The sequence below is a fragment of the Salvia hispanica genome, chromosome 5 (assembly GCF_023119035.1).
Source record: "Salvia hispanica cultivar TCC Black 2014 chromosome 5, UniMelb_Shisp_WGS_1.0, whole genome shotgun sequence".
Classification (NCBI taxonomy): Eukaryota; Viridiplantae; Streptophyta; class Magnoliopsida; order Lamiales; family Lamiaceae; genus Salvia; species Salvia hispanica.
Window position 1 is genome coordinate 10661416 of NC_062969.1, and position 19888 is coordinate 10681303.

The 19888-nt window shown below is 39.8% G+C and overlaps 2 protein-coding genes across 8 annotated transcripts; one reads left to right on the forward strand and one right to left on the reverse strand.

Annotated features, from left to right (window-relative positions):
* Positions 1-4463: 4463 nt before the first annotated feature.
* Positions 4464-17439, reverse strand: LOC125188202 (serine/threonine-protein kinase ATR). Of its 7 annotated transcripts, XM_048084962.1 has the most exons (18): positions 17103-17439; positions 16876-17020; positions 16418-16530; positions 15891-16222; positions 15670-15794; positions 15132-15276; positions 14339-14908; positions 14184-14262; positions 13629-13950; positions 12284-13537; positions 8583-11958; positions 7936-8502; positions 7161-7784; positions 6814-7008; positions 6499-6681; positions 6177-6305; positions 5673-5933; positions 4464-5080 (listed from the first exon to the last, which is right to left on the reverse strand). In XM_048084962.1, the coding sequence occupies exons 1-15, from the start codon at positions 17257-17259 to the stop codon at positions 6514-6516; spliced, it is 8172 nt and encodes a 2723-aa protein (XP_047940919.1). In that variant the 5' UTR covers positions 17260-17439; the 3' UTR covers positions 4464-5080; positions 5673-5933; positions 6177-6305; positions 6499-6513. The 7 variants fall into 7 exon arrangements, with proteins under 7 accessions (XP_047940919.1, XP_047940922.1, XP_047940921.1 ...); XM_048084965.1 differs by having other exon boundaries at positions 4464-5933; positions 14184-14259; XM_048084964.1 differs by having other exon boundaries at positions 4464-5933; positions 6211-6305.
* Positions 4664-6143, forward strand: LOC125188203 (pentatricopeptide repeat-containing protein At2g17033). The gene is made up of 2 exons (XM_048084967.1): positions 4664-4930; positions 5009-6143. The coding sequence occupies exons 1-2, from the start codon at positions 4664-4666 to the stop codon at positions 6077-6079; spliced, it is 1338 nt and encodes a 445-aa protein (XP_047940924.1). The 3' UTR covers positions 6080-6143.
* Positions 17440-19888: the final 2449 nt, after the last annotated feature.

A 19888-nucleotide genomic window follows, 5' to 3' on the forward strand; every position in this document is an offset into this window, starting at 1 on the left:
TAACATGTAAAAGCTGGCCGCTAAGAAAGTTGGTGTAAAACCAGAGAGAGAGAGACTTTACTTGTTTGCGTGTTTAGAGCATCCGCAATGGTCGGCTAGCGACCGGCTAGCCGATTCGTCGCGCTAGCCGATCGGCTAGCCGAACCATTGCAATCGGCGAGGGTGATTTCGGCGAGCGGATCGGCGTGGGCTGGCCGATCGCTCGTCGCTGGCCGAAGCGCTAGCCGATCGGCTAGCCGCCATTGTGGAGGCCCGATCGGCCAGCGATCGGCCAGCGCCGATTTTCAATTTTTTTTTTTTTTTAAAATCATATATAAACGCGATTTTCGTTTCATTTTCATTTGCACCACTTGTTTTAACGAGTTTTTCTCTCTCTAACTTTCTGTACAAGAGCATCATCGAGCGATGGATCACAACAACGAGTCCAGTCCAGCGACGAGTGGATCTCAGACTCCCACGGTACCCGTGGGATCTGGATGGGGGCAGATGGGCCCGGGGTTTAACATCCCTTGGAATCAGATGATGGGGATGATGGCTGGTGCGCCGGGGGGGCGATGGGGGGGAACCAGGGGGGTATGCCGTGGGGGATGCCGGGCGGCGGGCGGAGAGGAGCGGCGGGCGGTCAGCGCCCGGGTGGGGGGGTATGCCCCAGATGCAGCAGCAGATGATGCTGCAGCGAGATGATGGGGATGATGTGGCAAGGGGGGATGCCGCACGGTATGCATCCCGGGATGCCGGGGGGTGCAGGGGTCACCGGGAGGGGACGCGGTATATCGGCCCTCGCTTGATTTTTTGACGGCTTCGTCTCACACGTCGACCCGGTGGAGACGCAGTTCTCTGGCGATGACCTTCTGTCATTGCATGATATGGGGATCGATCTCGGGGACGATGATACTCCCGTTCCAGCGACGCCGGCCGCGCCGAAGAAGAAGACGAGGGGGGAGGGGAAGGGCAAGGCGGTCGGCGAGTCATCGCAGCCCGCTGCCACTGGCCGGAGGAAGTGGACGGAGGATGAGTACGCCGCGGTGGCCAAGGGGTGGTTGGAGGTGTGCGACGATCCACCGGTTGCGAACAACCAACCGGGTCGTCAACATGTGGGCGAAGATCGAGCCGCCTATAAGAGCCACCGCCCGCACGGAAGAGGAGGTCCGGAAGGGGCGGGAGCGCACTGTGGCCGCGGTGGGCCGTTTTGCGAATTTGTACGCCAACGCCCTCCGTCAGCTCAGAAGTGGGCAGACCGAGGACGACGCCCGGAGGATAGCCGCGAGTCAGCCCCTTGGAGGGGAAGTATAAGGAGTTCACCTTCTGGGAGTGCTTCTTGTTGTTGAAGGACTCCGAGAAGTTCCGGGCGGGGTTCGACGCTGGGTGGCCGAAGAAGCAGCCGACGGATCCCACGACCTCCCCGACTGGATGCCGAGGAGTTTCCATCCCCTCCTTCTTTTACTGGTCGCCCCCCCGCCCGGTTGGACAGAAGCGGGCGCAGCGGGCTGCGAGGGGCGGATCCCCCCTATCGCCCCGCGAGGTCCAGTCCTCCGCCCTCCCACCCGCCCCACTCGAGTACACTCTCCATTCGCGTAACCAAACGCGGGCTCAGATGTTACAGGTCTTCCGAGAGTGGAAGAACGTCACCGACCCCACGGAGAAGAGGTTTCTTCACGAGATGCTCGAGAGCATGCGTGCTGATTTAGAGATCGCGAGGTCACGGCTGGGGGTTCCGACGTGGGATCAGATACCACGGGTGGCGGCAGCGAAGGCGGCGGCGACGGACGAGGACGACGGCGACGGCGATGAGGAGTAGAGAGTGGCGGGGCTCGTGTGTTGAAGCTCTTTTTTTTAAAAAAAAAAAATCATGTACTTTTTTTTTAAATCTTTGTACTTTTTTTTAATGGAATGGATTATTTTTTCCGTATATGTGTCGTAAATTTAATTCCGTATATCGCAATTTTAATTCCGTAAATATAGTATATTTTGAATTGTTTTTATTGCGGCTGGCCTAAATCTGACGTGGCAGGGTGGTTTTTAAGTGTTGCTGACGTGACAGGGGAGAGAATGGCTGGCCTATGGCTGGCCTAAGCACCATTGCGGATGCTGTTAAAGGAGTGAATAAAAGGTTGACATTTGACAACCATGTTATAAATTGGTGATACTTTAAAAGCTGGACCGATTAGTTAATGAGGACATTAGCGTAACTATTCATGATTCAGTATTTAGATTAAGTTTGAGGTTAATACAAAAACATAGTACTCCTATGTCCTATCCTACAAATATAGGTTTAATCTACACGACCACATGGTCCAATAATAAGAATGTTTTATCAAATTGTGTGAGTAGTTAATGACAAAGTTAGGATTTTTATACCGACGGTCCAACCATTCAAGCCTAGAATATATTCTGGTATTAGTATCATTGGAAGTAATTACAGCATGGACGATAGGAGAATGCGAGAGTATAGATGATAATGAGCTAGAAATTATTAAATGATGAGTGATAGAATCTAAATATATATGATGTTTGTCGATCAAAATAGCACAGTCGTTGAAAGAATCGATATTATCGAAAATACAACAGTGATAGAATCTAAATATACATATGATGTTTGTCTATCAAAATAGCGTAGTAGTCGGATAAAATAATGATGTCAAAAAAACAAGAAAATAGAGATAATGTAGTACTATCTCTGTCCTTGAAAATTTGATACATATTACTATTTCGGTCCGTCCCTGAAAATTTGATACACTTCACTTTTACCATTTTTGGTAGTGGACCCCATATTCCACTAACTCATTCATACTCACATTTTATTATAAAACTAAACTTTAAAAGTAGGACCCACATCCCACCAACTCTTTCAACTCACTTTCCATTACATTTCTTAAAACCCGTGTCGGGTCAAAGTGTAGCAAATTTTGGGGGACGGAGGTAGTAACACATAGATAAGTCAAGATATAAACACCTTATATCACCTTGTATTATAAATTTATAAACATAAAATATAATAAACAAAAATAATTCTAAAAAGAATATACTTCACATAAAAGGTACTCCCTCTGTTCCATAAAAATATGTGCATTTGAAATAATACGAGAATTATTGCAGAATTGATAAAATAAGATAAATGAGGAGAAAAGTAGTTAAAGTATTGTTATTGGATATTGAGACCCACATTATTGTTAGTGTTAAATAAATTATAAGGCCAGACATTCTCTCCCCTGCCACGTCAGCAACACTAAAAAAAATCGGCTAGCCGATGGCTAGCCTACCATTGCAGATGCTCTAATGGTGGGTTATAATGATATAAGTTGTAAATAAATCGATATTCTGATATTGAGTTAGGGATAACTTTCCATAAATAGAGATGTCTATATTTTTTTGAGATGGATGAAAAATGCCCATATCTTGAAAATGGAAAGTGCACGCGACTGATGGAGTGGTAGATTATAAAATATACTGAAAATATACAAACATAGAAAAACTATTTAAAAATAGTGAGGTAATCATTCTAAAAAAGAGCTATACTATTTTTAAAAAATGTATACATAAACATTGAGGTAATAATTTTAAAAATAACACATTTCACCGAAAATATAAAATACTAAATTTATATAAAAATATTAAGGGGAAAAAAACAAAAAAAAACGTGTACCAAATGAAAAAATAAAGTGATTTTCGAGGGTTTCAAACACAAACAACTCCGCCCGCATTGCAGTATTTGTTATACCCAAGTATAAATTAATACTAATACTTACTCCATTTGTCCTAAGTATAAAATGGACTTGAATTAAATGTGCAATGGTAAAATAAAAAGATAGAAAGGAAAATGATAGTGGACATAGTATTAATAGAGAGTGGGTCCCATTATTAATAGGTAAATTTACCTATTCATTGGTCAAATTTTCTTAATTGATGGAATTTGCTTAAATTAATTAAAGATCTTGCCCGATTAATAAATGATTGACATGTTTGAAAGGGGCTTCGATCCCTGCTGTGATGAAAGGGGCTTGGATCCCCTGCCGTGGAAGAATCACGGCAGGGTCCAGGGGATGCTGTTTTTTACATCCCAAATTTTTTAAAATTTTTGTTTTTTGATTTAAGTATTACTCCCTCTGTCCACGAATAGGAGTTCCATTTTTTCATTTTAGTCCGTCCGTAAATAAGAGTCTCGATTCACTTTTAACATAAATGTTAATAGAGTCTCACCTTTCACTAACTCATTCCACTCACATTTCTTTTAAAACTAATATATACAAGTGGGATCTCTATTCCACTAACTTTTTTTCATCCACTTTTCTTATTATTTCTTAAAACCTGTGCCACCCATTAATGGGACTCCTAACAGCGGACGAAAGGAGTATATTTTAAGTTTAAAAAATTGCCATGTGGATTCTTCTACAGCAGCGGATCCAAGACCGTTTGAAAGAGGCATGCTTTTAGAAAATTTAGATAAATGGTTAAACACATAAATATGGAGCAATAATCTTGACTAAAGAAATTTCAGGCCGAATGGGTCATTCGGGCTGGATTGAGCCAATTTTGAGGGGCTAGTGCCCAGCTTCCAGTAAATAAATATAGAAGGATAGAATCCATCTTTAGATATAGTAAGAAATAATGTGAATGTTTTTGCATGATATAGAAGGATAGAATCCATCTGAGAACGTCGCCAAAAATGATTGCCGGAGGCAGTCTTCACCTGGCGGCCCCACCAACATCAGCCGGCTTCCTCCACTACCCACCACAGTCAGTCTGCTGCACGCTGACAAAACAAGGCCAGCGGTTTCTCTCCTCCCTCGCCGCCGCAGAAGAGCCTTCCACCGCTGCCAGCTTACTCCGGAAATTCGCCACCTCATCGTCAAAGCACGTGGCCCTCACCACGCTCTCCCATCTTCTCTCCACCTCCGACCCCTGTCCCCGTCTCTCCTCCGTCGCGTTTCCAGTAAGTTCACTTGCAAAAAATGTGCTGGCATTTGCTACTTCGTAGAGGCAATTTGTCAAACAGTTGGTGTGCTTGCAGTTGTTTGCAGCGATCAAGCAAGAATCGTGGTTTAGCTGGAATGCAAAGCTGGTGGCAGATGTGATTGCTTTCCTGTACAAGGAAGAGAGGTTTGAAGAGGCAGAAAATCTGTTTGGTGAGACAATTTTGAAGTTGGGGTTAAAAGAGAGGGATCTGTGTGCATTCTACTGTAATTTAATGGATTCTAATGCTAAGCATAAGTCAGAGAGGGGGTTTGCAGATTCTTGTAGAGAGTTGAGGAAGTTGATGATGCAATCGGGTGGCGTTTACACGAAGCAGAGAGGGTATTCAGCCATGGCTGCCGGGTTTTGTCAGATGGGGTATCCTGAGAAGGCTGAGAATGTGGTGCAAGAAATGGTGGGAAATGGGGTGAGAGTGATGGCTTTTGAGCTGAGATCGCTGGTGTACGGATATGGGCAGAAGGGGCTTCTTGAAGATATGAAGAGGAGCATAGTTTGGATGGAAAACAAAGGGTTTGGATTGGATACGGTGTGTTGTAACATGGTGTTATCGTCATTTGGAGCACATGGAGAGATTCAAGAAATGGTTTCATGGCTGAAGAAGATGAAGGGGTTAGGCGTAGAGTTATCAGTTAGAACATACAATTCGGTTCTAAATTGGTGTCCCACCATCATGTTCCTGCTCAAAGATATCAAGAGTGCACCTCTATCGATTGATGGACTGGTAGATGGTTTGAAAGGAGATGAAGCCAGTTTGGTGCTGGAGTTGTTGAACTCGACTGTTCTTGATCAGGTGATGGACTGTAGCCAGTCACAGTTGAAGCTGGATTTGCATGGAATGCATGTGAGCACGACGTATTTCGTTCTGCTGCAGTGGTTTCATGAGCTGAAGCTGAGGTTGGTTGCTGGGGATTGCATGATTCCTGCTGAGATTCTGGTGGTTTCTGGCCATGGGAAGCACAGCTCTGCAAGAGGAGAATCGCCTGTAAGAGGTTTAGCGAAAGAAATTTTTATGAGGACAAAATGCCCACTGAGGATTGATAGGAAGAATATTGGATGTTTCATTGGCAAAGGAAAAGCATTTAAGGACTGGTTGCTTCATATATTGTGACAAAATCCTTTAATCAAGTTAATGTAATTTTCCCTTATTAATAAAAATTTCATAGTTACTTCAATTTCGGCATCTCTTTGCATTTAATGGAAAATACCTTCAATTAAATGCAGAAATTTGCAAATCCGAACCTTGCATCTGCATTTTAGTCCCTTATTGGTTCTGACTTGACTTGAATTCAGTGGTTGCACTCGTCAAGTTCAAGCCCGGCGACTTGCCCTTCCACCTAAAAGAATGCACTTTGTAATATAGCAATAAATTACGCAGTATGGAGTTTCACCTCTCGAAGCATGCAAGAATCACATCTCTGAATTAAATTAGTGAAAGCACACATCTTCGTTGCATTTCAATGGAACTTGAGGCAATATTTTCAGTGCATAAGCCGCAAATCTTGATAAGATTTGAGAAAGTATTCATACCTAACGAGACAAATCTCAGAACCAAGGCATCCACCATATATACATTTTTCCAAGGTTTTTGAGGGAAACTGCTTCAGAAATTAGCCGGCGAGCTTGTCCCTCCACGGCTAGAGGTAGAGAAGGTGCAGCTCCTACACCGACAACTACTCCCTGCAGACGTGCTTCTATGTTGCTGATGGCTCGCTGAAAGTTAAAACAAAAAGAAATAGTCATATCATCATCTAGTTCGGTCAAACCATGACTTAAGTAACCAGGTAGCCATCTATTTAGGAGAAAGGACAAACAGAGCTCCTCAAGGAAGAGAGCGACTCAAACCTGTGCATGTGGATTTTGTACTTCTACTCCACTAGATTTGTGAGATTTAGTCCATTCGACAAGAGGGTCGTGGATGAAAGTTTCCAGAACACTCATCAGTGTCTCCTTGTGAGCCCTCAGAATTGAAAGTGTGATCTCAGAGACCCTCAGGTAGGTGCCCTCATAGCCAGTTATGCCAAGCCCATCGATCATGTTCTTGATAAAGAAACAACGAAAAACAAATCAAAACAAAAGTGGTATTACTGGTTTTCTAACAGTTGATCCAAAAATTACTAATAAGAAGATGTTCCATAGTGAAAAATATGAACAGTAAGTGACCTTGTGCCAAAACAAACAAATCCTGTTACCTGTGTCAGTCTGAATGGCACCAACTCCGGCTTCTCCAACTGCAGGCCTTTATCAAACAAGCAACTAAAGTCAACATGCACGCAATCCCCAGTGGTAGAATCAAAAAGGATGTTTTCACCATGCCGATCCCCAAGACCAACAATATGACCAACCATTGACCAGACTGCAGTAGTATGTGCATAGGCAGTACGGGCTCTAAACCACATAGCTGGTTCTGAGAATGTGTTTAGAAACCATTTGTGGAAAGCTGGAGGGAACATTGGCAGGATTTTGGTCTTCAGCATTTGATCTTCAGGCATTTTACCATGTGATTGGTCATAGATACGCTTAATTTGAGGATTTGTTTTCTGCTTATCAAACTTTCCGGAGCTTATGTAGATGTCCTGGAGAATATGTCGAAGCCCACGAGTATGAGGGACCCACTCAACCATGCCACAATCTTCTGTCAAAGGAATCACTGCAAAAGTACGAATATAAAGCTTCCGACGACGACTTTCAGGATTTTTGGAAAGCAAACGGTTTATCATTGTATTAAACTCCATCATTCTTGCGTCTTTCCTCAGGTCATCCTTTGGCTTGCAAAGAAATGGGTGTTGCTTTCCATCACTACCTATGAGAATGACCTGCCAATATGATGTTTAAACATAAACCCAGTGAAGTTCAAATCATACATATATTGAGAGCCTCTTAAGAGAAACAGTCACAAGGAGGGGGAGGGGGAGAAAACAACATAAAAAAATAAGAAAAAAAGAGTGCAGCAAGATTAGGTCATACTTTTTTGGGGCGCTGAAGTGATGAAAGAATTTCAGCCTCATCTGTTATTCCAGATATTGTCGGCAGATATGAGTGTGAAAAAATGTCTGATGTACCAGAATCCGCAGGATTTGCATCATCTGACGGTAGGTTAACAGTAAGAGATTCCTGGGTTGGCATTATAATTTCCACAGGCATCATCCTCTTCAGGGCACTAAACTCTGTCAAAATATTGATTGTCTTTGACTTTGATTGGCCTGGATGGAAGCATAACCTGATTAAATGATCCACAAGAGCAGCAAATTGCAAGAACATAGAGTTAAAGGCTCCTTGATTGGATCCTCTTCTAGCAGCTTGTATGATCTCTGCTGCAGAATCTCTTCTCGAAGAAACAGTAGACTTTGTAACAGCTGCCATAGTCCAAAGGGCTTGCTGTGGGTACTGCTGGAGAACAGAAGTTATTATCCGCTTTACCAAGCGGACAGTTACTTCATTTTGGTGGCAAATCCTTGAAACCAATTGAGGCAAGACAGTCAACCACTGGTAGGTTGGCAAGTCTTTCAAGCACCCTCTAATGATACTCTCGATCTAAGAAGGAAAAGGAAATTAACATAAAATAATGAAAGTGAGAAATGAAAGCTTAAATTTTAGTTGGTGAACATAATTACCTTCAAATGTACATTTTTCATATCCTTACTGGACTGTTGATTACTTCTATAATAAAAGGTCCCAAAGTCAAACCATAATGTTAAAAACCTTGGCAGGGCCTGGAACAGATTCTTGTGGCCCCTGTGAAGCCCCTTTGCATAAAACAACAGCACATCAGGAAGATAAGTCCACCAGCTTTGCTCTGAGTTTATGTTTTTAGATGCAAGTGCTGAATTAGATGGCATCACTTGCACTGACTGTTCAGTAGGGCCTTCCTGCCGTTTACGGGCATCAACAAGCACTTCATCACAGTATTTTGCCATGTAGAAGAATCCCTTCTCCCACTTGGGCTGCAGTTCCTTCACCCTAGAATATAGAGTTATCACATCTTCCTTCTGCTTTTGCCCAGTATAATGAATCCACCTCGAGTACAGGAGGAGGGTCTTTGCTATATCTGTATTTTCATTCATACACTGAGCATCAGAGAGCAAAGGGGGAGGATTCACAGGAGCCACAGAGAGGCTGGTAATTGATGACATAGCAGCAGGGCCAACAACTTCAATGGGCATGTTTAAAAGGGACTGTTGCAGCTCTGCAATGGCACCATCTGCGCGCCTGGTGTTCCACAGAAGCTTAGCCTTCTCAATATGAACATTAGATGCCTGCGCAGCCTTGGCTTCCAAAATTGCCCGGTTTGCAGTTTCATAATGACCAGCTGAGCGACAAAGCTTTGCATATTGTATCCAGCAATTTCCAACTTGAGCACCAAGACCACTGGCACTAAAAACAAGTCTTCTGAATGCCAAGAGTGGTTCCCTTGCCCACAAAGATGGTTGGGTAAGTTTGAGCCGGCATTCCCAATTTTCCAGAGCACTTAGGAATTCTGGTTCATCTAGTTTGAATCTCCTTCCTAGAAATGACTCCCCTTTTAGAAGAGAGTTGAAATCCTCAAGCTCACGGAGCAAGTGAAGTTTGACAACAAATGGGTATGCTCGTTCATAGGAATCCATCCCAGCTGCAGCCAGTGGAGCAATTAGAGCTTGCTTAGACTTGGCAATTTTCTCAGCAACCGAAAACTGATCCTTTTCCATCATCGCCTGAAGAATCTTTGCTACACCTTTGTCAAAAGAAGCATTACTCTCAGAGCTGCTATAAAGTAAACCTTCTTCATCAGCTCCTGTCAGGTACTCACCCATCAAGTCCCACCTCCCTAGCCTCCAGGCAGCTTGAACCCCTTGGGTGCACCATGTTTTCTTATACTGAGGATTCCTACGAATTAATCCATCTACATGAGTTACCATGGCCTGTAAATGACACATGTTCAATAAGCAATTGAGGACATCTGAATGCCTCTGAACAGCAGGTTCCATCTGCAGAGCCTGCTCACAAGAAGTCAAAACTTCAGCCCATTTTCCTGCCTTTTTGTTAATCAAAAGGTGGTCTTCCAAGCTTTTTGATTTACGTAGAGATGCCAATCCAGATAAGCCATCTGGTTCATCCAGTTCGCTGTAGATTTCCATAAGAAAAGATATGTCTTCATCCTCAAAGACTCCACAGCTCCTTTCAGAAGCAGGATTGAAAGATCCCGACTTATCCCACACATAGGACTCAAAATACAATAAAGATCTAGCATAAGCCTGACATCTGAATGAGGCCCTAGCAAGGGTAAATTTTGGAATTGCACCAAGGAGTTCTGACACATGTTTGCATTGTACAAGAACTTGGTTTGAATCATCTAGAAGAGCCATATTCTGGTCCTTAAACTTGATTGCCAGCTGCTTAGAGTTGGACGACTGAAGAGGCTGGCAAAGGGCAAGTTCTTGCTCCACATCATCTACCCATTGGCCTAGATTGTCAAGAAGTGTAAATACAGCTTGGATACACACCTCTCTTTGCCCAGAATTATTTCCGTGAGCAGCAGTAGTGCTACTATCTGAGGCGGCTGCATTAAGAACTGATAAAATTTCCTCTGTTATGCCACTACGTGCCTCCTCTGTACCGTCACACACAGCATTTAAGACCAAGTAGGGTAGAAGATACATGGCTATCTGCACATCATGGCGCACTATACCTCGACAAGCATTGAAAATTGTAGACCGAGAACCCGTGGCATGTGCAGTTAATTTTTTAATCCACAAGTATATCCATCTCCTGAATGACATTGAAGGACGGTATATAGATCCACAAGCTGTTGAGTCTGACACATTGGGAAGCTGGAATCTTGAGGTTAAGCAAGGTGCTATTATCTCTTTGATATAACTGGAAAACCGATCCCACAATCTCTGCCCCCTACCAAACTCATCAGAGCAGTTCAACATAGAAGATTTTCCTACCTTCATAAGCTGTTTGTCTTTAGTCCGCTCCAAAATACTGTCATTAAGAGATGGCCCACATCCTGCAATTTTTAGCAGCTCCTGAATAGCCAATGCAGCTGAATCTTGCACAACGGTATCTGGTGCTGCACTGAAAGCCCTGGCTAGATGCTTGTGAATCAACTCAAAAATGAGATCATCGTCAGAACATGCAATCTTAAAGCGTATGCTGGAAAATCCCTTGATTTTGGCAGGATCAATAGCACCAAGAGCTCCAAGGCAATCTGCACATATCAGCTTCAACCTCTGTCCAACCGAAGTCCTTGATTCCTCAGCACACCCTTTGAGCAGTGATGTTATCAAAGAACTCATGATATCCAAAGTTGAATCCCCTTCCTTAATGAACAAAGCCACGAACTCCTCCCTTTTCAAGTTCAACAACTTGCTTAGCTCAGATGCTACCATGTATCTTACATTCAAATTCTCGTGCTTTAACCCCTCCACAACATCGTGTAATTGGTCTTTCAGGGACATTAATCCACGTGCTTCTTCAATGACTTTGTTCACTTCTGCCAGAGCAAGTACATTGGGTACAGTAGGGAACTCACGAATGTGCTGCTTTAAAATGACCTTATTCTCAACTACAAGTTCTTCCAATATCTCTACAATTTTACTCGTATGGGAGGATGAATTCCCTGTATCTCTTTCCAGGAAAGGAACAAGTGCAGCAAAAACTTGAGAAATAACATGTTTAGTGCTAGATGGTGAGACAGTAGCTAATTTCTTTAAAAACAAATGTAGTATAGAGAGACCTTCACCCTGCAGCCATTGCTTGTTGATGGCATGCATGAGAAGAACCATAAATTTTGGTACATGTGTGCTAAGATAGGAGCCCATCAATTCAATCAGCATCTCTATCCGTCTCATCGCTTGCTTTTGTAGTGACATGTCCTCTGCATGAAGCATTTTTCTATCAATGCTGTTCAGCAAACCAACAACATGGTTCCTCAAAAAACCAGGGAGATCTTCACTACCAGTAAGAATTCTTGCAACTTCTCTTAACATATTAGGTACCCTGGTTAATCTGTAAGAAAATCTAGATGATCAATGTAAATTCTTCCAGTATTCTGTCGACTAATTTATAAAACTGAAGAAAATATAGATCATCAATATAAATTCTTCCAGTACTCTGTAGACTATTTAAAAAAAACTGTAAATAGAATATTAAAAGAGCATAGTTGGTTATACTATGAAACTAAAACAAAGTCCCCTGTTATAGATTCCACAAGGAGCTGAAAAATTTAGTTGATATCTCAAGCAGTACTTAAAAGTAGGCATAGATTTGACTTCCAAAACTTTGTATCAACATAACATGAATCATTTTATATTAATACTATCTGTATACATACCTTTTACTTATTTCTTCTGGATCATTTACATCGGAGAAGCATATAAGTTCTTCCAAAAGTGCAGGCAAAGCAGCTGCAAAAATTTCTTGACTATCAGATCCAGTGTGTTCGTGGTAGAATTGCAACGCGGATTTTAATTCCTGTCCATCAGCTTGATGAAGAGCAAAGGCAAGTACTTTAGGCAGCCAATTAACAATTAGCTGCACCATGTCTGTGTTCAAACACTTGGCCAATTCATATAATGTTGCTTGTGCATGGTCATTATCATGCTTGAGGACCACAAGTCTAGGAAGAACAACAGGAATCATCCTCTTGACAAGTTCTTCAGTTTCCACACCAAGAACAGCTGCTGAAAACTCTTCAACCATTTTTCGCTGATTGACCAGCCTCATGCATAGATAATCATACAGTTCATTTCGGGCATGAAGAACTTTGGAAAGGATTGCCTCAAGCCCACCTGTGTGATGTAGGTAACAAGATCTGATAATCAGTTTCGATGCAGTCAGTCTCACAGTAACATGAGAACTGTCAAGCTGACCAATCAGTAAAATAAGGGAGAACAGAAATAGTTGACTATGGATATCAACAGATTTCATGATAGTTGCTGTAGTTTCTAGTAGGGTTTCAAAAACCATAGGTTCATCAGCAGCTGCCAAAGCATGTTTTATTTTGTCCATGAACCTTTGTTCTCTTGATTTGTTGGAAACATCTTTATCTGAAAATAAAATCTCCAAAATAGGCTCCTGAAGAAAGAAACTTATTTGAGATCCAAAGGCTTGTCTCACATTTTTGTTCTTGTTAAGAAGTAAAAGTTCAATGCACTGAACCCACTGAGATCTTGTCTTAAGAAAAATATCTTCAGTTCCATGCAGAAGGATTCGTTGGATTATTCTTACGCATGCAACTTGAACTTCTTCTGATGGCTGATCATAAAGGAGCTCAAAAAATAAAGACTGCAAATGCATAAAATCACAGATCAAATGAGAACCACTTTCGAGCATGCTAGGTGAAAGAACTTCCAAACAAGACCCATCATCGACTGTGTCACTCATGTCACACTTTGAACACCAAAATCCTTGTAACAGACGATGAATAGGTGAGTCTTCTTTATTGTTATCCTTTGTGAAGTATAATTTGCATTCAGCTCCCAGAAATGCAGTAGAGCCACTGTAGTACCCATGCAGGCATGCGAGTTGACCAAGAGAGAGGACAACTGTTTTCTTGACTTGCTCACTATTATCTCCTTTTAGGATTCTGAAAAACAAGAAAATAAAATGTTTTTATTTAAAAGGTTACAGACGGTTGTGTAATCCTAATCTTAACTACAAAGGCGTTCTTCACTTACTCCAGCCTTTTGACCATATGGGGCAGAACAGAAAACCCCGAGAGTAGAACAATCACTGGCATAGAAGTGACAGCTTCGATTCTAACTTCTTCTTCATCATCTTGAAGCCCCAAGTCCATAATATCAAGATCCACCACATGCTCTCTTATACACTCAACCCTGGACTGCACACGAACAGAGAAACATTTTGCCTTCCATAGGGGATGGGATTCTGTCATGGAAGGAATATTATCCCAAGGAAGCTTTAGCAGTGGTCTCAAGATGTTCCCAATATCATCAGTATTTCCGTAGATCATATGCATACTCTCTTCAGATAAGGACCCTAAGTGAATAGAAGGCTTTGATAGTTAAATAAGAAGAAAAATGAAGGGAAATGAACCGGAGACAAATTAAGTTAAATGACTAGAAAAGAAAAGTGTCCCACATGCTGGGAGTGAGGAAAAGAATTAAAAGAGTTAGAGTAGAAGAAAGGATTCCAAACAGTAATCAAACACACACACACTCACAGCTATGGACTAATATTTAAGGCTTTAAGCTCTCTTCTAGTTCCATTACCTCTCGAAAGCAGCAGGCAGTGGACTGCTTCTAGAAAAATGGATAGATCAAGAGGGAATAGAAGTCCTTGTTCTACCTGCTAGATTTGTTAGACATTACAAAACGGCATAATCTAATTATATATAAATATATAAATTTAAACAAAATAAACAAACCTGCTGAAACATCCAAGAAATCCAGTTGAACATAAGCTGAAATATGCGAAGGGATAGCTCAGCATGAGGATGTTCAGAAAAAACTATACAGAGTATGCAAATAGCTGCAAGGGAAGTTTCTGTCCCCAATGAACTAGTATTTTCTCCAGGAGGTTGTAGAAATCCAAGTAATAGATTTAATGAGGAGCACATAAAATCAGCATATTCTTTTTCCCCTGCACCAGTAAAACTACCAACAGCCTTGAATACATCAGGACATTTAAGGCCAGAAATGTCATCTACTTTTTGGCGCTTTTTTTCTAATGATTCTAAATCCTGAATGGATCTTTTGCGCTCACCATTTGAGCTTTCACCTTTATTAACCTTGACCAGAGATAGACCAGTATGATTTTTGGGAGTTGTTATCATTCCAACAACATTGGGGCCTAGCCTCGAAACAGCAACTTTGAAGCAGCCTATTAAATGAAAATTGGGCTTTGATGAACAAAGCATACAAATTAGACATTCTGGCTTCCAGAAACAAGGGGGGCATGTATTCACAATTCGGACATATGCACTGGTAAGAGCAGCCTGAAATGTTGAAAACATAGAATCGTAACATCAGCCAAGCTATAAGGTTAAACAAGTCGCATATAAAACAGATCATGAGGGTCACTGTAAGTAAGCTACACCCACATGACGGAGAGACGGAGACACATACAATGCAAGTAACTTTGAGCGGATGAGCCCAAAGCTAATAGATTATTCTATTTCATAAAAAAGAAAAGACAACACAGCATGATAAGTTAATAACCTTGAGCTCCAAGCTGCCAGTCTTCAGCATTGTCTGAGAAAAAATGGGCATTATATCAGCTGCCGTTGACCTGACAACATCATCTGAACAGCACGAATGCAAAGCCTGAAGACATGCTCCTACTGATGAGTCATATGCCACACTTCTGAAATTTTAAAAAAAATGTCGCCATGAGAAAAATAACCTACATCAGACAACTATGGTACCATGTTGATACTGAAGATGATAGGAAGACAGATCTTGAGAAAGTGTCTGCGTAGCCAAAAGCTAGGTATCTAAAATGACTCAGCTAATTATAAGCAATATTTGATGGCTTCAAAGCAATTAACAATAAGCTCAAAGCTCAGTAGATCATATATCATTGGTTAATCTAAGTTTCATTAACACCAAAAGAAATATTGAGCTACCATGAGCTAAAACATCATGCCAATGCTATTAATCAACAGAAACTTACCATCTGATAAATCAGTGTGATAAGATCATTTTTCTAAATAAGCCACCAAGTAAAGTTATATGTTATGACCAATAATAATAATACCTGAAAATAGGAACAGCCTCAACATCTTCACTTAGTATAATTGTTATTGATTGTATTAGTTTTTCAGCAGGAACTATCTCACTGTTTCTCCCTGCTCTGATGAGGCGTGCAAAGTCAAAACATGCCTTCAGAAAACTTGAGAAGTTAGACTACGCATTTGAGTCAAGTATTAAATCATATGATGCAGAGAGTTAATATAGAAGAAATTTGCAGTACTTTACCATGTGCAGATCAGCATCTCCAAAGCACAAAAGCTTGCAGACAGCCAAAACACATGATGCATCCAAAAGCCCTTCAACATACAAAGTTCCTTCAGTTAAGCATCTACTTAGAAGCTTGACGGTTGATGTGGCAAATGCTAGCAATCTTTCTCTTCCCGAAAGATCAATTAACATTCCTTGTCCAGTGACTGGTTGATTGCAATCTGGTTCATCCCCAAGAAGGACAGAGTGCTTGGAGATTCTGGCAAAAGAATCACAGAAAGACTTCAACAGCAGTCTCTTTGGTTCCCCTGAACTTCTCCCATCAAATGTTGGGGCAGCATATAGAAGATCTATAGCGGGAAAAAATTTTAATGCCATAATACGAATATAAGAATTATCAAGTGGTTTCATATAGAATTATAGAACAACAAAGACTACAACCCCATAAGAAGGAGAAAGAAATAGCATTCAAATGCACATTATAGTCAGTAAGACAAGTCACCAACCAGATTGGGGGCAGAGATTTTGACAGTCTGTTTGTTTACCTTCAGTTAACAACATAGCATCCATAAAGAACTGGCGGTAGGCATCCCGATCACCTGTGCGGAGCAAGGACAGCAGCGATCCAACAATCTCCAGTATAGTTCCATGTCGCGGACTAGCAATAAACAAAATTTAAACTACTTAATAAAACTGCTTCCCCGGGATGATTTATAGCAAAAAAAAAGAACTCTATATTCTGCAGAAACAAGCAACACTGAAATAAAACCTAAAGAAACTAGTACTATAAGTTTTCTGCCAGAACTTAAGCAACCTACTGTCAGGCTGGTATTAAGAAACAAGCATCTCAGACTACAATCAGATAAACCTCGGTTTTCAAAAATATTCAGTGAATACCCAAAAATATCAAAATCCTGCAAAAACATCTGCAGCAGCACCAAAATAAAACCGACCACTACTATATCAAAAAATAACAAACATATCAATAAATGAAGCTAATTACCGAAATGCAGGTTCAGCAAAGAAGGGCAGAATCCTTCCGATTACAGGAATAACCGCACTCGCCTGCCCGTGATAGAAAACTCCGGGAAAATTCTTCGCCGTGTGTGACAGCAGCTTCAGCACCGCAATCACCTCTCTCTCCTTGGCTACCATTGCACTCAGTCGTTTTTTAACAAATTCACAATATAAAACCCCAACCATTACAATGAGCAAATATGCAAAAATTACCAGACGATGAAGGAACAACGTAGGTTTGGAGGAGACTGGGGAGGACGGCGCGAAAGCGTGACTCCAAAACGTCGTCGTGCTGCTTGTTCGGAGGAGTTGATGCTGATGATGCGATGCGCTCCCGGAGCTCGTGCACCAGGCTCGACAAATTCGCCATTAAATCGTTTGGTCTAACTACAAAATGGTTCCAGTTTTTCGGTTTTGATCGTATCCAGTTTAGAGAGAGGTGGAGGAATTCGCCATTAGATTGTTTGCTCAAACCAGTCCAACTCTCTGTATTCTAGAAAGGAGTGTTGGTTGAGAGAGAAATTTGTGTGCGAGTGTGGTGATAGGTGGAACTGGAATAGTTTCTCTACACTGTGCAATGGTTTCCCTCCCAACTATTAGTATTTGTGGGAAAAGACGGTTGTAACCTTCTACTTTTTGTATTACTATTTTATTATTTTTATTATTATTATTATTATTATTATTATTATTATTATTATTATTATTATTATTATTATTATTATTATTATTATTATTATTATTATTATTATTATTATTATTATTATTATTATTATTATTATTATTATCATATCCATTTTTTAATTATAATTGTTTCTCCATTGTCTTTTATTTAATGCTAAAAATTATTCAAAACTAATCTACTGTCTGTCCATCATTAGGGTGTATGCTATATGATTATGGAGAATCCAAAAAATAATGGTCAGCCCACATTATTCATATGAAATAAAAAATATTCATTTCTTTTCAAATTAATAAGATTTGCTATTTGCATTATTGAAGAGCTGACCAAGAATTTGTAGTGAATGTACAAATCTAACATTGCTTTCACTGCAGAAAATTATATCATGTGGATGGGCTTGATCACGGGCCTATATTTAGCAATGGGCCGACATAATTTCCAATATTGGCAAACGAACGTAAAAGTAAAGCAATTAGTTGTATTATGTCATGGCTAGTCTCCCCAACCGAACACTGATAGGATCCGAGTTATGTTATTATAAAATAAAAAAAACTCAATCACCTTTCTTTGGGTAGCTAAAGATTAGAGGCACAAATTATGGTCATTAGATTTAGTGTGGTGACTTCTTTTCGTTTAAAGAAAGCTACTAAAGCTGAAGACAAAGCAATTAATAAATATAAAATTATTTAATTTGTTTAATCAACTGATTATTGAGTTTCAACGGCGGTGACTCTAAACTAGCTTTACCATGGAAAATGTGACAAAAAATCAGCATAAGTATTAGATTCTTTGTGCACATGATGAATCACTATTAATCTTAAATCTTGAAGTAACGCATGCACTTCATGTGCTATGGAGTGACAATTACCAACGACATCATATTGCTCCATGATCATAGAAACACCCACAAAGTTACCACTTTCCACATTTAACTTACGCAATCACAGTCCTTAGGCTAGCTAAAGCCCACAAAATATGCACCAAATTTCAACAATTAACGTGGAACAAATCTCAATGTCAACCACAAAAGTGTGACCTTCATGCTCCGAAAACATCACAAAACAGCCAGAAAAGCTCGCCCTGCCCCCCTTCCAAAGAAGCATCCGCATTAAGCATTTAAGTTTGATAGTATCCATTAGGGCTGGTTATTCGGTCGGTTAACCGACCCCAAAATGCCTTCAAAAAACTAACCGGAACCGACCCGATCTTCGGTTCGGTTACTTAATTAACCGACTCGGTTAGAACCGGTCGGTTCTCGGTTATAACCGAACTAACCGAATTGATTTAACTTATTCAAATGTTTATTTTGCATGATTAAGGTTGTGATAGATAACTCAACCTACACCTAATCACACTATTAGTTTATCACCGAAAGTTGAATTAACTATTTCACGGCCATCCTTCAATGATCAATCATTCAATTCAATGATTCAATCTATAATATATAAAATTCTGAAATTTTCTCACAAAGATTGTTAATTGATATTGTGTATTCTCAATTCTACGCATTTTTGCATGATTGTAAAACCGAAAACGTCAAATTTTTTATCATATTTTTTTGCATTTTAGTCATAATCATTCAATTTTATCCTACACCATAATAAATTAATTCAAATTAAAATAGACTTTTTTGACATTGCAAATTTGCAATATGAGACTTTGACAAAATTTAGAAGTAAATTATTATTATTATTATTATTATTATTATTATTATTATTATTATTATTATTATTATTATTATTATTATTATTACTATTATTATTATCATTATTATTATTATTATACTCCTATTTACAAGCAATACATGTATGATATATTTTTTAGGCTCTTTAATAGACTTAAACTTTAAATGATCTAAATTTTGAAAACTTTTCTCTAATAATAAGTGAAAGGTTATCTTATTTTTAAATTAGTAGTATTGCTTAAGCACTTGTTAACTTTGAGAGATCTTGTTTTTAAAAATATATTTAGAAACTTTATTGAATTTGATATATTATAACTTTATAAGTATAAATAACTAATAGGTAACAAATTAAAATAGATTTTTTTGACATTGCAAATATGCAATATGAGACTTTGACAAAATTTGAAAGTAAATTACAGATTCTTCTATTGTGACAAAGTTTAAAAGTAAATTACAATTTCTGTTATTATTAATTAAAAATATAATTGAATTTAAAATTATTTATTGTTTTAACTTTTAACTTTTCATCTACTTTTATTATTATTATTATTATTATTATTATTATTATTATTATTATTATTATTGTTATTGTTATTATTATTATACTCCTATTTAAAAGTAATATATAAATTGTTT